This window comes from Tamandua tetradactyla, chromosome 4, assembly GCF_023851605.1.
Source record: "Tamandua tetradactyla isolate mTamTet1 chromosome 4, mTamTet1.pri, whole genome shotgun sequence".
In the NCBI taxonomy this organism is placed as follows: Eukaryota; Metazoa; Chordata; class Mammalia; order Pilosa; family Myrmecophagidae; genus Tamandua; species Tamandua tetradactyla.
Genome location: NC_135330.1, coordinates 6570653 through 6593901, shown reverse-complemented (window position 1 = coordinate 6593901; position 23249 = coordinate 6570653). Strand labels below are relative to the sequence as shown.

At 53.9% G+C, this 23249-nt stretch overlaps 2 protein-coding genes across 5 annotated transcripts in view; both read right to left on the bottom strand.

Moving 5' to 3' along the window:
• Positions 1–1254: 1254 nt before the first annotated feature.
• SLC27A3 (solute carrier family 27 member 3) lies at positions 1255–5863 on the bottom strand. The gene is made up of 10 exons (XM_077155691.1): positions 5094–5863; positions 4606–4815; positions 4146–4304; positions 3481–3605; positions 2959–3153; positions 2784–2874; positions 2503–2701; positions 2172–2269; positions 1917–2047; positions 1255–1603 (listed from the first exon to the last, which is right to left on the bottom strand). The coding sequence occupies exons 1-10, from the start codon at positions 5758–5760 to the stop codon at positions 1427–1429; spliced, it is 2052 nt and encodes a 683-aa protein (XP_077011806.1). The 5' UTR covers positions 5761–5863; the 3' UTR covers positions 1255–1426.
• A 619-nt stretch (positions 5864–6482) lies between these two features.
• INTS3 (integrator complex subunit 3) overlaps positions 6483–23249 on the bottom strand; it is a 38011-nt gene continuing 21244 nt past the window's right edge. The window contains exons 10-31 of one of the 4 annotated variants that reach the window (XM_077156219.1): positions 22095–22286; positions 21009–21096; positions 20439–20518; positions 19902–19993; positions 19278–19384; positions 18415–18534; positions 17917–18046; positions 17458–17599; positions 17122–17225; positions 16282–16326; positions 15974–16093; positions 13519–13672; positions 12347–12415; positions 11379–11454; positions 10859–10972; positions 10439–10487; positions 9238–9405; positions 8789–8889; positions 8510–8582; positions 8169–8325; positions 8000–8056; positions 6483–6779 (exon numbers count right to left, since the gene is read on the bottom strand). In XM_077156219.1, coding sequence (XP_077012334.1) covers positions 6570–6779; positions 8000–8056; positions 8169–8325; positions 8510–8582; positions 8789–8889; positions 9238–9405; positions 10439–10487; positions 10859–10972; positions 11379–11454; positions 12347–12415; positions 13519–13672; positions 15974–16093; positions 16282–16326; positions 17122–17225; positions 17458–17599; positions 17917–18046; positions 18415–18534; positions 19278–19384; positions 19902–19993; positions 20439–20518; positions 21009–21096; positions 22095–22286 — 2448 coding nt within the window. In that variant the 3' untranslated portion in view covers positions 6483–6569. Of the gene's footprint in view, positions 8057–8168; positions 8326–8509; positions 8583–8788; positions 8890–9237; positions 9406–10438; positions 10488–10858; positions 10973–11378; positions 11455–12346; positions 12416–13518; positions 13673–15973; positions 16094–16281; positions 16327–17121; positions 17226–17457; positions 17600–17916; positions 18047–18414; positions 18535–19277; positions 19385–19901; positions 19994–20438; positions 20519–21008; positions 21097–22094; positions 22287–23249 lie in introns of all 4 variants that reach the window. The other 3 variants (XM_077156220.1, XM_077156221.1, XM_077156222.1) reach the window with 3 other exon arrangements.

Sequence of the window (23249 nt, the reverse complement as noted above, 5' to 3'; positions counted from 1 at the left end):
GTCCACACATACAAAATAGTATTTCAGCAAGTAAGCAACAGAGAACAATTAGTGATGAGCTATTTTCATTCTTCTTTGCGAACTAGGAGTTGGAAGCTTGGTGTGTGTGACGCATACATCTCATTTCAGAGTAGCCCATTCCAAGCCCTCAGCCACACGGGGCCCATGATATCGGACAGTGGAGCTTTAGATTAAATGAAACAGACTTGGAGGGGGTGTGGGGGCAGCTGCAGGTGCTGCCCCTGGCCTCCAGGCAACCCCAGTGCACTCTCTCTGGGCCAGGTTAGAGGCAGAGCAGAATGCACTCGATTCCTAAGGCGCTGCTGGGTGCATGACGACGCGGCCCCCACCTGCATTCGGTGTGAGCCTGACCCAGCCTGGCGGCCACATTTCCTGAGAGTGGGGCGAGTCTTAAGTTCTGGAACAGGAGGGATGGGGTAAGGACCCAACGTGGATGGCACTTCCCCTACTTCCCCCTTGGGGAGGGGGGGTTGGGGGGGGCATGAAATCCTCAGGGAAGGCAGGGAGCAAGGGCTCAAAATAGAAGGGGACTTTTGTTTCTGGGAGGGAGAAAGAGGTTTCATCATTTCAAGCTTCTGGATGATTAACTGTTCTGACTCCTCCTTCAGGGGCCAAGGAGAGATTTTTTCCTTTTGGCCCCCACCGTGCCCCCTGCTCCCCCACCCCCACGTGCTCTCAGCCCCCCACCTCAGCTGCTGCTTCTGGGGCTGCATGACATTGATTAAGGACTTCTGAGTTGGGGGCTGAGCGGCCACCCCGGGGGGCCTGGCTGCCTTATCAGAAGGGTGGCGGTGGGCGGGTGGGGGAGCGCCGAGCACCCTTTCCCCCAGACTTAAACACGGGTGCTGGCTGGTTGGTTCACTTCCCCAGGCCCTGCCACTCCTGAATCTGTGGAGACACTTGGCTGGGCACAGCGGGCAGCCCCTCTTCGGGCTTCTGGGCACATCTGCCACTTGAGCCAACCCCGGGGTCCTCCGAGAAGTTCCAACCCAGCTCCCAGATACTGCAGCGGTGGCCCTGCACTCACAGAGTGACACTGGAAGGGGACACAGGAGCAGGGACAGACATCAGTCATCAGGGGCCCTCTGAGGACAAGGGGCAGGCGGGGACAGCCGAGAGGGAAGACACCAACACCCAGACGTTGAACTCGGGCCCCTATAAAGTCAGGGCAGGGTGTGGGACCTGCTGCTCCACGCTGGGGGAGAACTCCTGGGGGAAGGCGGCCAGCATTAGAGAAGACAGATCTCGCACACCAGGCAGGCCAAGCCAGGCGGGCTTCAGCGCCATTTATTACAAAATAATGCTAACACGGGAAAGCGCCCTGCCAGCCCCGTTCACCTGCAAGGCCCCCCAGTCCCCGTAGTCCCTCCCCTCAGGCCCCCGGGTCGGGGGGGGGGGGGCTGTCTCAGAGGCGGAGGTCCCCAGCCAGGAGGGCACGGTACCGGGCAGCGGTGAGGGGCAGGTAGGCACCCCCAGCCTGGTCCAGGACATACAGGGGGTCAGGCAGGGAGCTCGGGTCAAAGCCCTCCTTTGCCATCCGAACCTTCTGTTGTTTAAAGGTCTCTGTGGTGGCCAAAGACTCCTGGGGACGGGGAGATGGGGGGTGGAACACAAAGAGTGTTGAAGGAAGAGTTCTGCCCAGCTGGGTGTGAAGGTGAGTTGTCTGAATTTTGGGGAGGGGCAGGTCTGGGGAGAGAGGGACCAGGTCAGGGTTTAGCGGGGGAGGTGATGGGGAAGAGAAAGAGCCAGACTTGGAGATGGAGGGTTGGGGAAAGTAGGGGCCGGAGGCTGTGTCCAGGTAGGGCCAGTCCTTTCTCTTCCCAGAGTGCACCGTGTGGGGGTCCTTTTGTGCAGCTGGGGAGCCCCGGGGGTTGGGGGCAAGAGTGGCTTGTTACCTGGAGCCTCAGGAAGCGGGGCCGGGCGTAGGGCGGCAAGTTCTCAGACACGTGGGCATAGAGGTGCAGGAGGTTCAGGGGCTGGGGGGGCCGCAGGACCAGGGCAGCCATTCCAGCCCTGCCTTCGTGCCCTGGGGGTGCCGGGGGCCAGATGAGCCACTTTGGGGGTGGCTGACCACCACGAAGCCCCCCTGCTCCCTGTGCCCGAGCACCGTCCATTTCGGGGGTGCCTGCCCACCTCCCACACCCGGGCACCTGGCACCGTGACCCCGTACACGTTGACCTCCTGGAGGAAGTCCAGCGCCTCCAAGACCTCAGCCACCTCGGTTGTGGCCACGTTCTCCCCCTTCCACCTGCCAGAGAGCAGAGAGCCGGGGTGGTAGCCAGGGCCCAGGGCCTCAGGCGCTTGCTGGGAGAAAGGGCAGGGGTAAGGTGGGCGGTCCGAGGGCCAGACCAGGAAGGGGAGGAGGGGGTGGGAGGGCTGAGAATGACAGGGTCGGGGAAGAGTTGGCTGGGGAGCTGAGTTTAGGGTTTAGGGCGCGGACTCAGACGGCAGGGACATACTCAGGAAGTTATGTGCGGATACCTGAAGGTGTCTCCTGTGCGGTCCTGGAAACGGAGGAAGCCTTGGGCATCGCAGACCAGCAGGTCCCCCGTGTTGAAGAAAACGTCCCCGGGCCGGAAGACGTCCTTCAGCAGCTTTCCCCGGGCCAGCTCCGGGCCCCCAGCGTAGCCCAGGAATGGGGACTGCTGGGTCACCGGGGCCACCAGCAGCCCTGGCTCGCCTGGGGGGTCGCTGGGATCAGGGGGGCCGCCCTCCTCGCCTCGAGCCTCCCCCGCGCCCAACTCCCCGCCCCCCGCACCAACCAGGCGATGTCTCCGCACAGCGGCCCCGGGCGTCCCGAACCGGCTCCCCGGTGGTGACGTCGCAGCGAATCAAGGCGAAGGGGAAGACGCGCTGGGGGAAGGAAGGCCACCGGGTCCGCCACGCGCCCGCCGCCCGCCGCTCCCCCGGCCCCCCGGGCTCCTCCCTGCCCCGCACCTTGTACAGCCGGGAGGCGCGCCCCACCGCGCCCCGCTGGCCCGTGTAGTTGAAAGTGGCCACGTTTCCCTCGGTCAGTCCGTACGTCTCCAGCACCTGCAGGGGCCCGAAGCGCCGCACGAAGCGCTCCCAGGTGTCGGGGCGCAGCCCGCTGCCCACCGCCAGCCGGACCTTATGGCCGCGTTCGGCCTCGTTCTGAGATGGGGGGGCCAGGGGCGGGAGCTGCAGCACAGGACGCCAGCTCCCCTCCCGGAACGCCCCCTCCCGTGCCCCCCTCCAGGCTTGCCCCTCCCGACGCCCTCCCCCCCCCCCCCGGCGTGCCCCCTCCGGGGCTCCCACGTCAGATGCCCTCCACCACCTCGGGCTCCTTCTCCTGCTGGGCCATGCTCCTCCTGCGCCCTCTCCCTCCTGGGTCCCTGCCGCTCCCAGGTGGGCTCTGTCCCGGCCTCCCGTCTACGCCCTGCTACCCGCGACCCGCGACCCCCCTCCGGCTCGGGCCGACCCAGGGGCCCACCTACGCACCGGGGGCTGGTTGACCAGGTAGCGGCACAGCTCCCCGATGTACTGGAACACGGTCACCCCGTGCTGCTGGCAGTCCTCCCAGAACTGACCCGCTGAGAACTTGGACTTCAGCACCACAGTGGCCCCTGCCGGGAGGAGGGAGAGAGGGGAGCCACAGAGGTGCCGTTGAGGGCTGGGGGGGGGGGCGACCCCCTCTTTCCCCCACTGGCCTGCCGCTGCCCGAGAGGGCCGCAGGAAGGCAGCACACTTTCAGCAGGCCCAGGAGGCCGCTGCCTTCCCGGCCCTGGGCCTCATGCCCTCTCCCTACCCCTCATGCCCTCTCCCTACCTCTAGCCCCACAGTTCAGGCCCTGCATGAGCCCCTACCCTGGTCCCAACCCTCTCCCCTGTTTCCTCTTCCTGCACTGACGCAGCCCTCCCCTCCCCTCGGCCTGGGGCCTGGAGTCTTGTGAGCTGTATGCTCTCCTCCTGCCTAGTCTGTAGGTGTGTGCCCCGTGGGACCAGGAGCTCCTGGAGAGCAGCTCCTCCCTCCTCGGATTCTCTCCCCTTCAGGGCAGTGTCCCTTAGGAGGTGTCCCCAGGTAGGCACATGGTAGGTGCTTGATAAAACCCTGCTGAAATACCCACGTGCTGGAGGACTGAATGGGGGCAGGGTGGGAACACTGACCGATGCCCAGACAGCCCACGATGCCTAACAAGGAGCCGGACATGTGGTAGAGCGGGAGGGCCAGGTAGATGACATCCTCCTGGCGGGCACCACACAGCTGGTAGAACCCCTGGCACTGCAGGAGCTTCAGGTGACTGATGCAAGCAGCCTTGGGGAGGCCTGTGGGCAGTGGAAGGAAGGGTCTCAGCTCCAAGCGCTGCCCCACTCCTTGCGGCTTGCTAGGTTTCCCACGGTGGCAGGAGCTGAGAAGGGGGAAGACCAGACTCCTGGAAACATGAATAGCTTGAGGGAGGCGGAGGAGGGAAGGAGAGAGAGGGCGGACGTGGTTGCTGGAACCAGCTCCCCCTCTGCGGATTCTGGAAGGGTGGCCCGGGAGTTGAGGCCACAGATCCTGTGGCCCGATCCCTGCTTCCTTTGTCTTAGCTTCTGGGAGGCAAGCATGGAAGTGTCCAGTCCTCACCCGTGGTGCCAGAGGTGAAGATGTACAGGCACGTGTCCATGACGTTCTGGGGGGCGGACAGGTACCCAGGCACTGGCGCATCCAGTTCGGCCGAGGCCTCAGCCAGCAGATCGCCAAGCCCAGCAGGATGGGTCCCGGGGCCTGCAGCCCACAGGCGGAGCCCCATGGCTCTCAGGGCCGGCAGGTCAGGCGCCAGGGACTCCAGGAACTCTGCATGGGGCGGGGGACAGGGTGCGGGCGCACAGGGGGAAGCACAGCTCCGCGGCTCTGCCGCTATCCGCAAGTCTCCCCAACCCCTCAGCCTACTTCCCGGCAGTGCTTCTGGGTGACCCATCACGAGTCTGGGACCTGGAGCCCGACTCCTTGGGAATCCTCGCGAGGAACCGAAGACTTTCCGAACCCCAGGGACGAGACCACCCGCTTCTCTGAAGCCCGACACGCCCCTTTCCGTGGCTGGCCCGCCCGGGTCAGCCGCGGCCACCGCTTACCTGGCGCCAACACCAGCGCGCGCGCGCCGCAGCTGCCGAGGCAGTGCCGCAGGGGTCCCCGGCGCAGTGCGGTGGGCACAAAGGCGGGACGCAGGCCGGCCTTGGCCAGTCCGAACCAGAGCCACAGGAACTCCGGGCTGGCGGGGAGGAGCAGCGCCACGGTCGCCCCGGGTTCCAGAGGGAGTTCGGCCCCGCCGGCTCTGGCCGCCCCGTCCCCTTCAGGGCCCGCGAGCGCCGCGCCGCTTCCGGCCGCCGCGTGTCCCGCTCCCTGCGCGGCGCGGTCGCCTTCCCTGGCGCTCCCCGCGCCGCCGCCCCCGGGCCCCGGGTGCCAGCCTCGGGCGCGCAGGAAGGCGCGCGCTGCCCGGTTGCTTTCGCGCTCTGCCTCGGCGTAGCTGAAGCGCCGCGCGCCGTGGACGAGGAAGGTGTGCGCGGGCCGCTCCCGGGCCAGCTGGGCGAGGCGCCAGGCCAGGCTGCAGCCCCCCTCGGGACCTTTCGGGTCGGCGGCGGCCGCGGCCAGGGCGCGCGCTCTAAGGGCCCGTTTGCAGCGCACGGCGCGCACCGTGAAGGCCAAGTCCGCCGCGAGCCAGCGCAGCTGTGGCCAGAGGTTCACTTTGAGCAGGAGCAGCGGCAGCAGCAGAAGCAGGGGCAGCAAGAGGAGGGCGACCATGGTGCCCTCGTCCTCGACTCGGCATCGTCCGGTCCCACCCGCTCTTAGACACCACTGATACCCCGTCCTGAAGAACTGGGGCCGCTCGTTCTCGCTCTTAGACCTCTCCTTCCCGGGAGCGCGCGTGCGCTGGCAAACGCCCCTTCCCACCCGGGCCTCCACCACTCCCCACGGGCGGAGAGCAAAGGCCCGGGAGGAGTGAGGGTTGGGGGTGGCCCCGGACTCCCGCCCTCCTCACGGCCGACGCTCCGCCCTAGGCGCGCTCCTTCCCGCACCGCACCCTCCCGGGTCTTGGGGGGGTGCTCAAGCCTTCCCCCAATCCCAGGGTCCTATCCCCGCATTTTCGGCCCTTCCCCCTCTTTGCACGGGTTTTAGCATCTGGCTGGATTTTGGAGTCCGGTGTGGCACCCAGCGCGTTTGGATTACAATCTTTCCTCCCCTCATGTTAACCGTTGTTCACCCGTGCTAGGAAGGCTATCAATGCTCTCTCCCAACACACTGAAGAACTCGCCCCTAGCCTGTAGGGCACTGCTGCAAGTCTCGGCAGGGCAGCCAGACCCATGCTCTCCCCACTGACGACAGCAGCAGCAACCCCAGGGGATGGGTGGGGGCCTGAGAGTTAAGTAGGGGAAAGGTGGAGGCTAACACCGCCTGATTTCTGGAGGGGCATTGGCAGAGGCCCCTCCTTTTGGGCAAGGGTACAATAATTGAAGCCAGCCAGCCAAAGCTTTCCATCCTGGTTTTAATTGGGACAGAGGAAACTGGGGAGGGAGGAAGGAAGGAAGGAATAAGAGGAGGGCTGTGGTGGTTTAGGTTTTCAAAGGAAGGAGTAGCAGCTTTCGAGGGAGGAAAGAACCTGGATTCTGTAAGAGGCAAACAAAGTTGAAGGCTGAACAGGAGCTGTCTGCAATCAGCCCAAATTTCACTTCTCCTCCTCTCCCCTCAGCCCGCAGCCGGAGAACAAAAGCATAGCCAAGGAGCTCTTTTTCCTCGTATACGTGAATCACCAAGTGGTCCGACTGTTGAAGGAAGAGAGACTCGTCTTCCTGGTATCGGAACTCACTTTCCACCAGGCAAGGCACACTTCTGTCCTTTGAAACCAAGTTCTGAGCTCCCCCTTCCTCCAGCAAGCAGCTGGTTCTAACTTTCCAGTACATGGTAAGCATACAGACTTAATAATTTAGAGGAGGTGCGGTGAGTATTAGCTTTTGGAAGCCTGTAATCTCCTGGGGAGAAATGGGTATGGGCAGATCTCAGCCTATAGGGAGAATATACCAGCATCAATTTCTGCATGGACAGGTCAGTGCCTGGCCCATACTGCCAGTGGGAGCAGAAGGACTGGGGGAGCAGAGTCAAGTCCTTCCTGACCTAGAAAAGGAAGGGATGGAGGGCAGAAGAGGGAAGTTGTGAGGCCATAGGTAAAGGTGCCAATTATGCTGGGACCGCCCTGTACATGCACAGGGTAAGTAGGGCAGGAACTGTGGCACAAGAGTTTCTGGCTTGTTTTATTGTCATTTAAAAACAACTTTTAAAACACTAATATATTCAGCAAGAAAGAAAAGTGAAAAACAAAAAAACAGCCAAGGAAATGGGAGCATTTAACAGTTCTGTGGTATTTGCCTCCAGGACTCCCCGTGTACCTGGCCCAGCTTGAGGTGTCAACCTCAGGCCAATGTAAACCTCCAGGGCGCACCGCGTGGCACTGGCTTCCACATCCCTCTCAGGTTCCTTCCTGAACACTTGAGGCATTTGCCGCATGTTAAGAAACAGGCAGATTAATACCTATTTCATATTGGTTTATGGAGAGTGACTATGAAACGTTCAGAGCAGGTCAAGACCTGAAGGAGGGAGGCGGGAAGCGGCACCCTCATGCGAGGACTCTCATCCTAGCTTTTCTGGGCGGCTGCCCTTGGTCATTTCTCTTCTCTGTTGAAACAGTTCTCTGAGGACTTCCACAATAGTCACAGTTTGGGTGAACCCATATATCGGGTGGGATAGGCAGTGTGATCCTGCTGGAGGCCCAGAAAGAGGGGGAGGGAGGGGGTGGCTGCAAGGCAACTTCTCAGGCTAGCCTAGAGGCGGATGCTCATCTTTCCCGTGGGTGACTCTGGGATGAGAGGGGAGGGCGTTCCCCCTACCATCTCCCAGGACCTGTGAACCTTTAATTGACCAAGAAGGGGAGGGCAGTCCAGCTGGGGGTGGGATGGGGAACACAGGGTTAGTCACTGTCAGAACCTACTGCAGAAGACCCTTTCCGTTTCCGCTTGGTGGGCTTCGGTTTCGTGTCTTCTTCCTCCTGGGAGAGAGTGGAAGAGGGGAGTGGGCTGCTGGCCTAGGCAGCAGCTGACCCCATCTCTACCTGTGACCCACTGTGCCTTTTCCTCCCGTGCACTGGCTGAGGAGCTCACCGAAGCACTGCTGGAGCCCGACTCTTCCTCAGTGTTGGGGGGCTGAGCGGCATTCTTTCGACTTCGGGGGCTGGACAGAGCTGCTTTCCGCCGGCTCTTGGGTGGCTTTGTAGAAGAGTCCTCATATTCCTCAGCTAGGGAAAAGAGATCGCTGAACCTGATGGAAAGGAGAAAGAACTCTCAGAGCGGGGGGCATCTGGTCCTTTGGTCTAGCCTTGTACCCTTTTCTCTGCCCTTAAGCCTGGTCTCAATATCTCTTCAACCCCAGTATCTTGTTGGCCATCAAGTTTCTGCGTCCCCAGCAGCCCACTCCCCTAGGCCAAAAGTTCAAGGAGCCTCACTTCATCTTGTGGGCTTCATCACAGCTTGCCTGGACGTGCTGCAGAGCCTGGAGAATCGGGGTCTGACTGAAAACTAGAGGGAGAAGGAAGGGGACAGTTAAGACAGGAAGAACAATTAGATGTCTCAGAGTTTATTAAATAGCACCCAAAGGCTGTTTTCCCCCCTGTGGGTGGATTCTGGTCCCTGGGTACCCTGCCCCGGTTCCTAGCCCAGCTCCAGGGTTGGTCTGAGCCAGGGCAGGGCCATTACCCTGGGCCAGGGGAGGGTGGAAAGCATACAGTTTTGCTTGGTGTTGGTCAGGTTGAGGCGCAGGTTGTCCAAGTGCTCCAGGATCTGCTCCAGAGTCAGCTGGGCCAGCTTGCTGCTGGAGCTTCTCAGGCTGTGTGGTGAGAGCCAGAGTCGGAGCTTGAGGTGAGGGTTCCAGGAGTGTGAAACTACCCCACCCCCACCCTAGAGTCTCTCCATAGGCATCCCATACAGGCCCTGTACCTACACCCAGGGCCTGAGTCCCAGGGACACTAAAAGCAGGGGAGAAGGGGCCACAGTGGTCCTGCATGCCATGTAGCCTCAGACCACTAGATGTCACCCACAGGCCAGGGTTGGCCAGACTGGGCAAACTGTCATGCTGCAGACAACAGTGAGTGCAGACGCCCTGGTGACAGCCTGGAGACAGGAGGGCAGGCTGTGCTAGGAAGCCCGAGGGCCCTCAATGAGGACCATGTCACACCTCTGCCTCTTGCGAGGGAGGCTGTTGTTCTTGATGAGCAGAGACTTGATGTGCTCAGCCAGCAGCTCGTCATGCTTCATGCACCAGTGCCGCAGGATGCTGGTGGTGAACTGGTCATCAGGATGGCAGGGCCGGCTCAGCACCATCTTCACCATCTCCTCACTGGGCCTGGGGACATGAGAGGGGTGCTGGGCGCCCTGGTTGCACAGCTGGCCTCCAGAATCACTGGATATCTCTCACTTACTTCTCAAAGCCCAGCCTCCCTACCCTGCCCTACCCAAATGTCTCTACAGCTTCCTACTCTCACATCCCTATCCCCCTTCTCCGTGAGCTGAGGAATGCCTGGTTCCATCGTTTGGGGAAGCCAGGAGATGAGAAGTGAGATTCTTCAGTTTCTGTGGTAGCAAGTGTGCGTGTGTGCACGTGCATTGGTAAGAGGCCCACCAGGCCTTCTTCTCTCCCCAAAACAGTCAGAAAACGGGCCAGGGAGGCAAAAGGACAAGCATGGCCCCTGAGCCTGTCCAGGAACAGCCCACTGTCCAGCTTGAGGAAGGGGAGAGGGCTGTGTAGCCACAGTCCCACATGGTCCCTACAGTCCCACTTCCTCCAAGACACTCTGTACCATTTCATGTCTCAGGCAGGAAGAAAGGTAGAAGGAAGAAAAGAAGGTAGGAGAGAAAAAGCACACAGCTGTTACCCCATTTATCTGGGTTATGCTGCAGAAGCGTCTGACGAAAGAAGAGCTTTCTGCCCTCTGTCCCTCTAGGCCCCGCCCCTGGGAGGGAACACAGGGGCTCCAGCTGGCCCTGCTCTAAGCAAGTCAAGGGAGTGTACAGTGAGTGATCCCTCTGCTCTGACTCCTCCTTCTCCTCTGGGATTCACCACGTGGTGGCCTGCAGGAGCACGGGGGAGAGGAGCAGGAATCACCAGTGATTAGAACTGCTGTGGCAGCAGGAAACAGGGATGTCCGGTCCCCACCTCTGAGGGCAGCTCCTGGTAGGCAGGGGGGTAAAGTCAAGAGGAAGCCCAGATCCCAGGGGAGCTGCTTATTTGTAAATCACTTGGGGGAAGGGCAGAATAAGCAGATGTCAAGGACAGGGGAAAAACATGGCAAAAGGAGTGGGACAGAAACCTTCACAACACAGCAACTCTTAGTATTTGTTGGATGGAGGGCTGGAGAGCCCCTAGGGGTGGCACTCACTTCTCTCTTCGGAGCTGAAGCAGTAGGCAGGAAAGGGCCTCTGGGTGTTCTGCAGGGGAAGGGTAGAGGTTGTTCAGGGGAGTGACCAATTCCAGAAAGAAATCTGGGCACTTCCTCAAGCCCCAAACAACAGCCACCGGAAGGAGGAAGGACAGTCTTTTATGAGAAGCCAGAAAGAACCCCCAAGCCACGACTAACACCCCAGGGCCACCTGAGTCAGTCCAGTGTGTGGCTCACAGTGGGCCTGCAGGACTCATCTAATCAGCAAAAAACGACTAACAAAGAACTTGCCCTTCACATCTGGTTGGGAAGAGGAGCAGTGGCTCTGGGCTCATCCTAGGAGCCTGGAGGCCGCAGTCTGACCCCAGCCCCCCTAGACCTCTTCTCTCCCCCATGCACCCCTCCCATAACCCCGCTCACCCTTGTATTTGAGGTGCTGTAGGATGGGGATTATGGTCTCCAGGGGGATGTTGTGGGCCAGGAAGAGCTGCCAGGCACAGTACTGCTCAAAGGTTTCCCAGTCCAAGCTCTGGACTGGAAAGGACAGAGAAGAAACATTTATCTATTTGACTGACCATTTCTCTCACCCCCCCCACCCCCCAGGCCTATTCTTCTGGTTACCAGCACCCCAAGCAGGGCTGGACAGGGCTGGGTCAATGACCCTAAAAACTATGCCTCTTTTGCTTTTCCACACAAAGCTTACTTCACACTGCTTCCTGCATTCCTATCAGCCCTGAGGTTGTAGGGGCAGGGTATGTCTTTCCTTTTTGTTTTATAAAGCAAAAAACAGAGCTCCAGAGAGAAAGTGCCCAAGCCCATAGCATATTCTATCCCCTTAACTTCTCAGCCCCAGATCCAGCTTTTCTGATACTGGAAAATACACATGACTGGCACCGCTTGCCCCATTCCCCCAGGGCACCTAGAAGGCTTCGGCACTTACTGAGTATGTTGAGGACTGAGTCTTTTCGAAACATGACCAGGTTTCCCATCATCACATGGCAGACCAGCTCCTGGAGCTGAGGAGGAGGCAGAAGAAGGCAGAACCTGTCAGCTCTAAAAAGGCCTGAAGGCTAGGACAGTGGGAAGGGAGATGCAGAAGGGCTCATGCGTGCGGTGAAAAAACAGGAAGTGAAAAGCCTGGTTTCAAGCGACAGGGAGGAAATGGCACAGGATGAATGCTGGGATCTCCGAAGGATGAAGGGGAATGGTGAGGGAGCAGGAGAGCTGAGTGGTAACCACAGGGACATTTTGGGCAAAAGCAGAAATGGGAAATGACCTCCTACCCTCAGAGGGCAGAGGGAGAAGGGGCAGATTCTGTATCCAGCCTTAGTCTGACCCATTCTGCCCTCTACTGAGAAGGGCCACAGGCAGCTGGGACCTGGGAAGAGGTGTGTGTAGGAGAGGGGAAGGAAGACAGCACTCTTGCGTGCTAAGCGTCCTCTTTCATGGACGGGAAAACTGGGTGGAGAAGAATCATGATGGGACCCCAGTTTAGGCCCCGAAACTGACTGAAACAAAGCAAGTGCCTCCTGGGGGACCTACGCATGGTGGACGGATCACGCGGAAATGGTCCAACCGTTTTCATTCCCAGATGAGAATGAGAATGAGGCTAAGAAACAATTTCTTCAGCTTTCATAGAAATAGGAGTCGCCAGAGGATACGGAGAACGAGGGAGGGAGGACATTCCAGACAGGATTAGCCTGACCCCAGCCTGAGTCCTTGGGGCTCCATTCTTCGTTCCCCAGCCCCCCCAGCACCACCCCCCTGCCCCCACACAACTGTAACCAGGAGGCAGAGAGCCTGCAGGGCACCGACTCCCTGGCTACAGGTCTGGAGAGAAAGAAGAGGCCCCGTTTTTCCAGTCCTGACTCCCATGCCTCTCTGTGGAAGTCAGAGCTCTGTGCTGACCTGTGCAGAGTCGATAACAGCCACGATCATGTTCAGCAGCTCCCCACTCCTCAAGGTCTCATCTGGAAACTGGATAGAAAATGAGATGGAAATTAGGATGGGGGTCCCGGGAGGGCCCCTTGGCTTTCACTTAATAACCTATTCTCCTCTGTCACATGCTCAGACACAGGGTCCTATATAAATCCCTAAACAAGCACCCAACAGCTATGAAGCTGAGATTCTTACCCTTGAAGACCCCAGGTTTTGTTATTTGCATGTACACCCCAAGAGGGGAGTGTGAGTGTGTGTGTGTATATAAGGAAAGGAAAGCTATTTAGAGATAAAGGTAGAGCTGAAAGGGACTGGATACAATGGCTGTGTGTGCGACCGGTGATAGAATAAGCACCTGTGTCCCTGGCAGCAAAAAAATCCAATCTATGCTGACCCTTGGATGAGGAAGAGAACGGTGTAGAAAGCGTGTGTGTGTGCGCGTGTGACTGTGTGGGGTTTGCGGGATAGGAAGGACCCCTTCTGAAGGGGCCAGTTCACCAAGGGGAGGACTGCTGTCTCTTTGGTATCTAGATCCCTCTTCCGTCCAGTTCTTAACTGAAATCACAGTGCCTCTTGTCATGCCCACACCCCATGCCCTGATTTCCTTGTTCCTGGGAACTGTCACCAAGAGGAGGAAGAGCCGATACCTCCCCTCCCACGTCCCAGTTCCTAGAGAAGTCTGCGAGTGAATCAGGGGAAATGAAAGTTGCGCCTCCACTACGGACGCCCAGGTCTTTGGGAATCACTGGATAATCTGGGGGCGGACCATCACAGGGCAGAAGGGTGCTGAGGTCTGAGATACGTGAAGATGGATCTGGTTTGGGAGAGCTGATCCAGAGAGTGGGGCCAAAGCCAAGAAGTCGAGTATACAAGCTTAGACCCCAAGTCACACACAGGCTGATTCTAAATAGGGAGCCAGACAAGTCAAAGGACAGGAATTTGGGGAGCACAGATCAGAAGTTCTTCAGCCTTAATTAAGGGATGAGGAGGTCATGAGGTGTCTTCACCTCAGTGGGGGTGGTGGGGACAGTCAGGGTTGTGTGCAAAGCTCGAGTACAATGAGAGAGAGGAATCTCCTGGGAGCCCCGCCTCATACTGCTGCCCCCGTCGTCACCAGCACCGTCACGGAGGGAGGCACTGACCTCCGTATAGATGGAGGGTGTGAGGTGACACAGCAGCCGAACGTCATCCTCCTGGCAGGCCTTCATGTCCATCATCAGGCAGGTGTGCAGATTGGCTAGCTGGGTGGCCTGGGCAAACGACTCGTACAGGTTCATCTTCCCTGCGGCAGCTTTGCTGCAAGACCATGTGGGTCTAGGTCAGCACCTGGCTCCAGGACCCAGCATCCATGGCGAAAGACCCCCTTGGCAGGCCTTTGTGCTCTTGCCCCACAATCCCGCTGTCTGCCCCACATGCCCTGGGCTAATATCTCCCACAACTTACGGGAATCAGGAGGCACTCTTCCTTCTCCCTATCTATCCCTGATACTCCCCACAGGGCTCTGACCACAATCAATGAAATTACTGACTGATGAGGGTCAAAAACAGGAGAGGGAGGACCCAGATCAGGCTAAAGAAAGCTGTTTTCTCTCCCCCCACATTCCCCTGCTTTCTGGGCTCTAAGCAAATAAAGGTACGAACACATGGAGACCCCTACCTCGTACCACATACAAAACTTAATTCAAAATGGGTATCAGACCTACATGTAAGAACTAAAACTATAAAGCTTTTTGAAAAAAATATACGAGTAAATGTTTATGACCTTAGAATAGGCAATGGTTTTTTAGATATGACACCAAAAGGATAAGTGACAAAAGAAAAAAGATAAACTGGACTTAATCACAGTTAAAAACTTGTGCTTCAAAGGACATCATCAATAAAGTGAAATGACAAACCACAGAATGAGAGAAAATGCTTGCAAATCTGAAAAAATGTATCTAGAACACATAAAGAACTCCTAAACTCAACAACAAAAAGACAAATAACTCAATATGCAAGCTCATGGAGTCAGATAATGGAGGACAGGTTACCATGGCGGGGGCCAGGGGCAATGGGGTATTAATGCATAAATGGGTACAGACTTCCGTTTGGGGTGATGAGAAAGTTCTGGTAATGATGGTGGTGAGTGAGGGTAGCACAACATGATAAAGGTGATTAATTCCACTGAATGTACGCTTGGGAAAGGCCGGCATAGGAAATTTTATACTGTCAATATGTTTCCACAGGTTAAAAGAAAAAGAGAGAGAGCAACTAATGAGACAAGGACAATTAAGTGCAGTACATGACTTCAGACTGGCTCTAATAACAGAGGAGAAAGAGCCTCAAAAGGACACCACAGAGGCACATGAAAAAAATGACAATATAAACTGATAAACTGTAAGCTTTATATCAATGTTAAGTTCTTGAACTACACTTAAGATAACTGAATATCCTTGTTCTCAAGAAATGTTCATGGAAGGTATCGTATGTTCAAGAAACATGATGTACATAATCTACTCTCAAAAGTTTAGAAAACAGACTGATAGATGGACACAGAGAATGAAATGGCAAATGTGGTGAAATGATATAATCGGTGGATCTGAGTATCAGAGGGTAGGAGTAGTTGGGAGTTCTCTGTATGGGTTTTGTTATTTTTGCGATTGTCCTTTAAGTTTGAAATAATTTCAAAATAAAAATTAAAAGATAAATAACCAATGAAAACACAAGAAGGGATCTGAATAGATGTTTCTCCAGAGAAATGACACAAATGGCCAACAATATTAGTCACTGGGGAAATGTAAATCAAAACCTTAATGAGATACCACCAGTAGAAGAGTTATCATCAAAAGGCAGATAATAACAAGTGTTGGGGAGCAAGAAGAGATACTGGAACCCTCATATATTGCTGGTGGGAATGAAATATGATTACAGCTGCTTTGGGAAACAGTTTGGCAGTTCCTTTTACAGTTAAACATAGAGTTACACAACCCAACAATTTCATTCCTAGGAATACATATACCCAAGAAAATGGAAAGCATAATGCCCACCCAAAAACTTGTATGTGAGTATTCACAGCAGCATTACTCACAATAGCCCCCAAATAGAAACAATCCAAATGTCCATTAACAGATGAATAAACACAATGTGGCACATCCATAGTATGGAATATTATACAACCATAAAATGAATAAAATACCGATCCATGCTACAAATGTGGATGAACCTTGAAAACACTATGCTCAGTGAGAGAAGCCAGTCACAAAAGATCACACATTCTAAGAGTCTATTTACATGCAATGTCCAGAATAGGTAAGCCTGTACAGACAGAAAGTAGATTAGTAGCTGCCTACGGCTGAAGCATGGACAATGGGTATGGGTTTTCTTTTTGGGTTGATGAAAATGTTCTAAAATAGACGATGGTGACACTTACAGAGCTTTGCAAATATACTAAAAACCAATGAATGGTAGATTTAAAAGGGTAAATTTTATGGCATACGAATTTCCTCTCAATACAGCTGTCATTAAAAAAAAAGAACACATGGAAGGCCTTGGTGATGACAGCCAAGGTTGGGGAGTCAGGATACGGACACCTTTTCTTAAGCACGGGGACCACACCCACCTGGCCCTGAGGTAGTACAGCAGGTGGTAGCCAATCTTGGGCTGCTTCTGGTACAGCTCAGAGAGAAGGTCCAGAAGCAGGGAGAAGCTACTGTTGTCTTCCTGCATCTGGCAGAGGTTCCTGGAATTGGCAGAGGGGAAGAAAGGAGTAGAGCTTTTCCCATAGGAGACTCTTCCATGGAGCTCCTGGGGTAACGTGGGCCGTTTGTGCCCAATGCCTGCTTCCTCCTTTGGAAAGGGAGTGTCCCATACATGTGCTCTTAGGAAGGACGGCTGGCAGAGCAGTATCTTCTACAGCTGGCTACCTACCTAAATATCAGGTAGAGAGGCTTCCCCACAGACTCCTCCAGGGACCTAAGAGAAGAGGGTTATATACATGAGTGCACGCAAGAAGAGGAAGGACTAGCTGCAGGCAGACTTCATGGAAGACAAGCTCAAGGCTGGATGCCAGCCTGTTCCTTTCTTAAACAAAACCAAATTTCTATCTGCCCCAGAGACTCAGTAAGAGAAGAAATAGACTGCCAACATGGAACCACAATTGGAGCATCAACATCACTGCAGGTGAGTCTCTTGCCCTTTAGGGAGAGTCCAGGCCAGGGTCCAATACCGCCTGGAGTAGCAAAGGCTTCGGCAACTGGGCCTGGCAATAGGGCTGGAAGCAGTAGGAGGGGACTCTTGCTTATTGACCCAACTACACATGGTGTCCAGCAGTTAAGAATAAATCCTTGTTTAGATGAATCATTACATGTGACAATAAAACACCAAGTGAACAGATTATTGTTCTTAAGTCCACAGAAGAGATTCATCCAACTGGTCAAGGCAAGGGATGGTATCAACTGGCTCCTCCACAACTGTCTCCTTGATAGGGTGGAAGTGAAAGTCTCTTCTTTCCTGAACGGAGTGATTTAGGAGTCAGTGTGCCAAACACTAGCAACAAAGTTCCCCAGAACAATCCCTCCCTAACTCACAGGCCCTCAGTGTGCACTTGTCTACTCAGTGCTATGTGAGTGCATGAAGCTTTTTCCTGAATAGGTACATGGTCTAGTCTTAGAAGCAAACAGGGGCTTGATTCCAAGGTGCCTCTTGGAGTCAAGCAGCAAGAGCACACTTCTGGCTCCCTAAGGCCCAGAAGTGAGAAATGGGCCTTACTCTTCAGTGACCTCCTCAGGTAGCACCTCCCCTCGGAAGTGGGCCTTGAAGAGCTCTTGTAGGCAGGAAGCGAGGACAGACAACTGCTCCGAGTCAAAGTCTTCCTGGGTAGTGAGACAACGGAGGGGGCATCACCCTTAAACCTAAGCATTACTGCCCCCACTACCCCAGGGCCTCTGAATTCATCTGCTCCCACCGCTGGGATCAGCAAGCTCCCCAACCCAATAGAGGCGAATGATCTGAGGGAGTCAGCTACCCTGGGAGACATCTGCAGGGAGGGCCCTAAGCTGGGCAGGCTGGGCTGCTTCCTCCCTAAGAGACTGGGTTCCTCCTCACCTCCAGGACCTGGTCCACGATTTCCTGCATGACCTCACACTGGGCCTCCGTATCACTGCGGCACAGAAGTGAGAGGAAATCCCAGGGACATAAGTGATAGCAGAGGGCAGGACACACACGCAGAACAGTGTGCACAAGCACACTTACACGCACAGAGACAAAACAAAGACGCTCTGTGTGAAATCCAGGCTTGGGCAGGGGAGGCTTTCTGGGCAGAAACTATGCCTCGATTCTCAGAGATTTTGCTTCTCAGAATGTATGGAGTGAGAACCCAAGGTGTTAGGAAAGGAGGCCCTCTAAATTGTCCCAACCTGAACTTCAGAAGAGATCTCTCATGAAGCTTCCACTACCTCTCCTTACCTTCCCCTCAACCCCCATCATACGGCCACACTGACTAGTACACCATGCAGAGAGCTTGGTGCTGGATCTCCCAGGGTTCAGAGCAGGGTCTGTACCCACCTTCCCTTCTGGAGCTGGAGCACTTTGTCTCTTAGAGATTCATCCAACTGGTCAAGGTAAGGGGTGATATCAACTGGCTCCTCCACAACTGTCTCCTTGATAGGGTGGAAGCGAAACTCTCTCTTCTTTCCTGAAGGGAGTGATTTAGGAGTCAAAGCGCCAAACACTAGCAACAAAGCTCCCCGGAACAATCCCTCCCTAACTCACAGGCCCTCAGCGTGCACTTGTTTTTACTGAGTGCTACGTGAGTGCCTGAAGCATGTTCCTGAATAGGTACATGGTCTAGTCTTAGAAGGAAACTGGGGCAGGAGCTACTTTCTCTTTCCCCCTCCTGCCTTCAGGGCTAAGTGCAGAGCTCTGCACCCTGGAGCCTCAGCTGGTAGCCCTGTTAACAAAACTTTAACTCATAGAGGCTAAGGTGATAGAGAGACTGCTCCTATGACCTGGCCCTCTTGGGGTTTACACAAATCTGAACTACCCTTTGGTTGCAACCCTCACCTTTGCTGTTGAGATCCTCTTCATCATCACTGAAGGCTGCCTCTGCATTATCATAGCAACTCTCATCCTTGTCTGACATATGGTTGTCCATTTCCATGGAAACTGGCTCCTCAATTTTGACTTGGGAGTAAAGAGAGACAAAACACTTCAAGCCTCCTGTGTCCTGTAACACTCGCCATGCTTCTGGGTATGGGAAATTGGAGGTCAAGGGGAAGAAAAAGAGTTCACAACCTAAATGGAATACAGCTAACCTTGAAAGGACAACCTCTTGTCCTAACAACCCTCTAGGATTTGCAGGGAGGGATTCTGCCAAGGATAAGAATGACACAGGACATGACACCTCCAGGCTCAGCTCAGGATTAGGGAGTAGAGAAAAACTGGGCTCTTTAATTTAAAACCAAGTTGGGTAGTTCTGCTTGGCTTTAGCCCTTACCTCATAACAAAAAGTATGCTGTGGTGCAGTGCGGGGAGAGGAGGGAGGGAGGAAGAGGTGGCAGCTTGTTTAGACTTGGGAGTAAGATTGGGCCTAGGGCTAGGAAGAGAGAAGAAATGAGCAAAGTCACAAGTGCGATAAACACATATTCCATGGAAGCCTCCTACTAACGGAAAAGAGGTTATTAAGAGAAAAAAAATTAAGACTAAGAGAAGCAGAAGAGCAAAGAAGATTAAATGGAAAGGAGGATGAAGGAAGATGACACAAAGATGAATAAAAAGAGAAACTGGGGAAGGAAAAACTGCAACAGACAGTGTCAGAGAGGAAGACAGCAGCATAGGAATGGCATCCTAGGCAGGGCTCCAGACTGAGAGCTCTGGTGTCTCCGCCCCTCGTTTGCAGCTTAGGATGGAATGGGAATGTGTTGTACCTTCCACAGGTGGGGAGGGGGAACTGCAGAACTCAGGAAACTTTTCTCTCAGCATTGCCCGCAGCTCCTTATCCAATTTAGGGTTGTCAAATAGGGGAGCCAAATGCCTAATGGGAAACAAGAATGAAAAGTGAGCATCAGAGCTCCTCATTCCTAATTCAACATGGAGTTAAAGAGATAGGTAGAGACCCCACCAGTATAACTGGGCCATCCTCCAGATCCCTTCCTGGAACGGTTCAACAGGGGAAAGGGAAAGCATTTGAAGCTCTCTGTATATATGATGACAAGAGAAAAATACCTCTAAGTCAAGGAGGACATATGGCTAGCAGTCTGAAGGGGAACCAGTACTTTTTTTTTTTTTTTTTTTTTTTTTTTTTAAAGGAAAGACAGAGAGAAGGAAGGAAGGATAGAAGGAAGGAAGAGAGGAAGAAAGGGAAACATCTTTTAAACATTTTCTTGTTTTATTGTTATTTTGTTTCTCGGAACCAGTACTTTTTACACCTCTCAAGGGGAAAAGTCAGCAGTGACGTGGCAATATCGGGGTGTGCCTGACTTACAGGTGGCTGGACCATACTGAAAACTGGGAACCTCTACCCCGTCCCCGGCCCCCAACAAGTTTCTTACGCCAGAACCCGTTTCTCCACAATGTGGTTGAGGGAGGAAAAGACACCTTGCCGCACATGGCCCTCCAATGGAGGATAGAAATTGGGAATGATCTGGAAGGGAAGGAGGGGAGGAAAGGATGAGCGCAGGATCCATCAGAGTATTCTGCTGAACTAACTCTAAAACGTTGCTTCAGCTTTGATTCAGGGAATGCAGGGGAATGTAGCTACAGATAGGACTCAGGTGTTCCTGACCGTTCCAGACGACTAAACTGGGAAACTCCTACTGGAAGTGGCAGCTCCTTAAGGGGACTAGACTCTACCTCGAGCCATCATTTCTGAGGGTAAGGACCCCCATGGAAAGACCCAACGGAGGACAACAGGAATAAAGAAAGAAAGCATTCCTTAATGTGGGGGTTAGGACCTATCGCTACTTCTGCTCCCCCAGTTGAGGGGAACTGGGAAGAACCATTCGTTTGCTGGAAGGTAAGGGTAGATGGTAGATACACTTAACTCTGTTCACCCAGGAATGGGGAGAAAAGAGGGCTACGACACTTACACGGCACATGAAGTCCAGGAGAGTGGCAGTGATGGCTGGGTGAGGCTTCATGGAGTGATGCATAACCAGGATGGCTGGCTCTGAAGAGTATGGAATTAAAGCCCCCCACCCCCCCAACAAACAGTCTGTACCCATTTCACAAAACGGGATCTCAACAGACCTGAATGGCTCGGGGGAGAGCTGTATCCAGCCCCTTCTTCCCACTGAGCAGACAACCCACAACCCAGTAATCTTAAGCCCTCATCTCCCTTCCTGTCTACAGCATTCAGTGTGGAGGAAGGACACAGCAGACGAAAAGCAGGACGGGGTACAGTATTTTCCTGTGCCCAGACCCTCCCCACCTGAAGCTACTGTGAGGCCTGGGGGAGGACGTGGAGTGAATGCTGAGCCTCATCAAAGCAACTGTTCTTCTAGGTCAAGGGAGAACTGATGAGGAACAACTGAACCACTCCAAGATAAGTGGCCTCCACTCCATGCTGCACTGAGATTTATGACATGTCTTATCACCAAGACAAGGAAATGGAGGCTTGGGGGATGGGGAAGTGGCACCTCCTGGCCTTGGTGACTTACCTATGTTCATAATGCTATCCTTGTCTGGACTAAAGAACAGCCAGTCATAAAACAAAGCCAGCTTGGCATTAGAGGCAGCAACATTTGACTGGAAAAGAGAGGGGAAAAACAGAAGGCTAGTTTCATCAATCAGCTCCCTTTCCTACAGAGCAGATTCCAGGGCCCATTTGACTGTTCCTCTATGGAACTGGTTTTTAACTGAAACAGGATGGAAGCCCCCACAACCTACCTCCCTGAAAGCAAGAGCACCCAAGTCTGTGCTATATATGTATTTGAATACTCTCTGGTCTCACCAACCCAGAAAATAGGGGATTAACTGGGGCTTTTCATACACCTAGCAGAACACACACTCCTGATCTCCACAAGGAACATCTGGCTTTCCCTAAATTGATGGAACACTCAGATTAGCCCTTCAACGGCCCTTGCTGGGCTCCCTGGGCACATTCCATAAGAAGAGGCCCACGAGGAACATCCTGTTGTCATATCTGAGTTAGCACATTCCAAGGGCTCAGTCAGATGGAGGAGGGGAACATTTCAGAAGAGGTTGGGGATAGCTGGATGGCAGGGTCCTGATAGCTTTCCACTCAGCGCACAGGGAAAGCCTGGGAAGGAAATGGTGCCAATGTGGATTCACTGTGTTTGTAAAAGGGAAGTATCCAGAGCCAGTGCCTAGAGGCATGGGGGTGAGGGTCTAAAGGATTCAAACCCTGAATTATAGAAGGAACAATTCAGAGGAAAAGCCACATGTGATATCTGTTTCAGAAGGAAAACTTTAGGTATTTTAGGAGGAGAAAAACAGGGATGCTTCAGAAATCCAGGCTTGAGTGTTGGCAGTAAGGGCAGAGGTAAACCTTTGAACTCCCAACCCACTTGTGAGCTAATGAGCATCAGTAAATTTCTACAACACAAAGGGAGGTGGTGCAAAAATATTAAGATGTTCAGGAGAAACAGAGAAAAAAAAAAAAAAAGGGTCCTAAGGAGTCAGATGGCCCTGGAAAGCCAGAAGGAAGCACAGGAATATTGAGATTGTGAGGAAGAGGCACCTGCACCCCCCAGCATCCTCCACTTCACGGGCTTGTCCCTCACCGTGCAGGTTGTCAGAAGCCAACCAATGATGGCCCATCGCGGCAAGATATCTGAACTGAGCACTTCATTAGAAGGATGAACAACCCCACAAATGTAGCGAATGAGGTCACAGCGCAGAGACTGACTGTCTGGGGTTGACAGGTACTGGCGCTGAAACCAATCCTGGTATCGCTTTTGCTGGCCAAATCGCACCTAGGAGAAGGGAAAGTTGAAGAGAGAAACTTGGGAAGGAGGGTGGGACACTCTGGGCAGAGGAAAAGCACCACTCAACTCCAGGCTTGTTCTAAATCTTAAATCCTTCCCACAATTTATTCATTAACACATTCTGTCTCTCAAGTCTCCCCTCCTTCGGGAAGACTTCCTAGGCGGATTTTTAAAAATGCTCAAAGTCTTCCCAGCTTGCCTACCAGATGTTACATTTATCCCCAACTGCAACCATAGTCAATTTTTGGCTCCTTATTCCTGTACTGGTCACTGGTTCTCCAGTCATAAGCATAATCGTTTCCTACTTTCTTGAGCCACCAGAGACTAGCAAAAGAGCTAAGCATATTCACCACTCGGCACTGATGGAAAGCTTTCTGATGCTGAACAACCTAACAGACCATTATCCAGGGCACACAGACTCCAGGCCTTGTAACAAGTCCTTCCCCCAAAGAGACTCTAAATGGTTACAAACAGCAATACTAAAGAAGGGGGAAGAATCTGTTTTTCCTCTTCTTCTGTTCCCTGTCAGAAGAAATTAACTAAAACAGAGGAGAAAGGTTAAAAAAGAAAAGAAAAGAAAAAGAAACAAGATACATCTAGACCAACACTATCTGACAGAACTTTCTGCAATGACTGCAGCTACTGAGAAACTTAAATGTAGGCACTATGACTGAGGTACTGAATTTCAAATTTTATCTAATTTTAACTAATTTAAATTGCAAAATGTAGCTTGTGGCTACTGAATGGGACAGTACAGATCCAGACAGCAGTTACTGAACGATTGAGAAACACCAAGTTGGCTAGAGTGGTAGTGCCCTACTATGAAGCTGGCTGCAGTGGCGTTAACTGGGAAATCTGTTAAAAATGCAGATTCCTCAATCAGATTCTCTGAGAAAGTGGGATCCTGGGGCCTGCATTTTAAAATTCTCCTCAAGTAACTCTGCTATAATT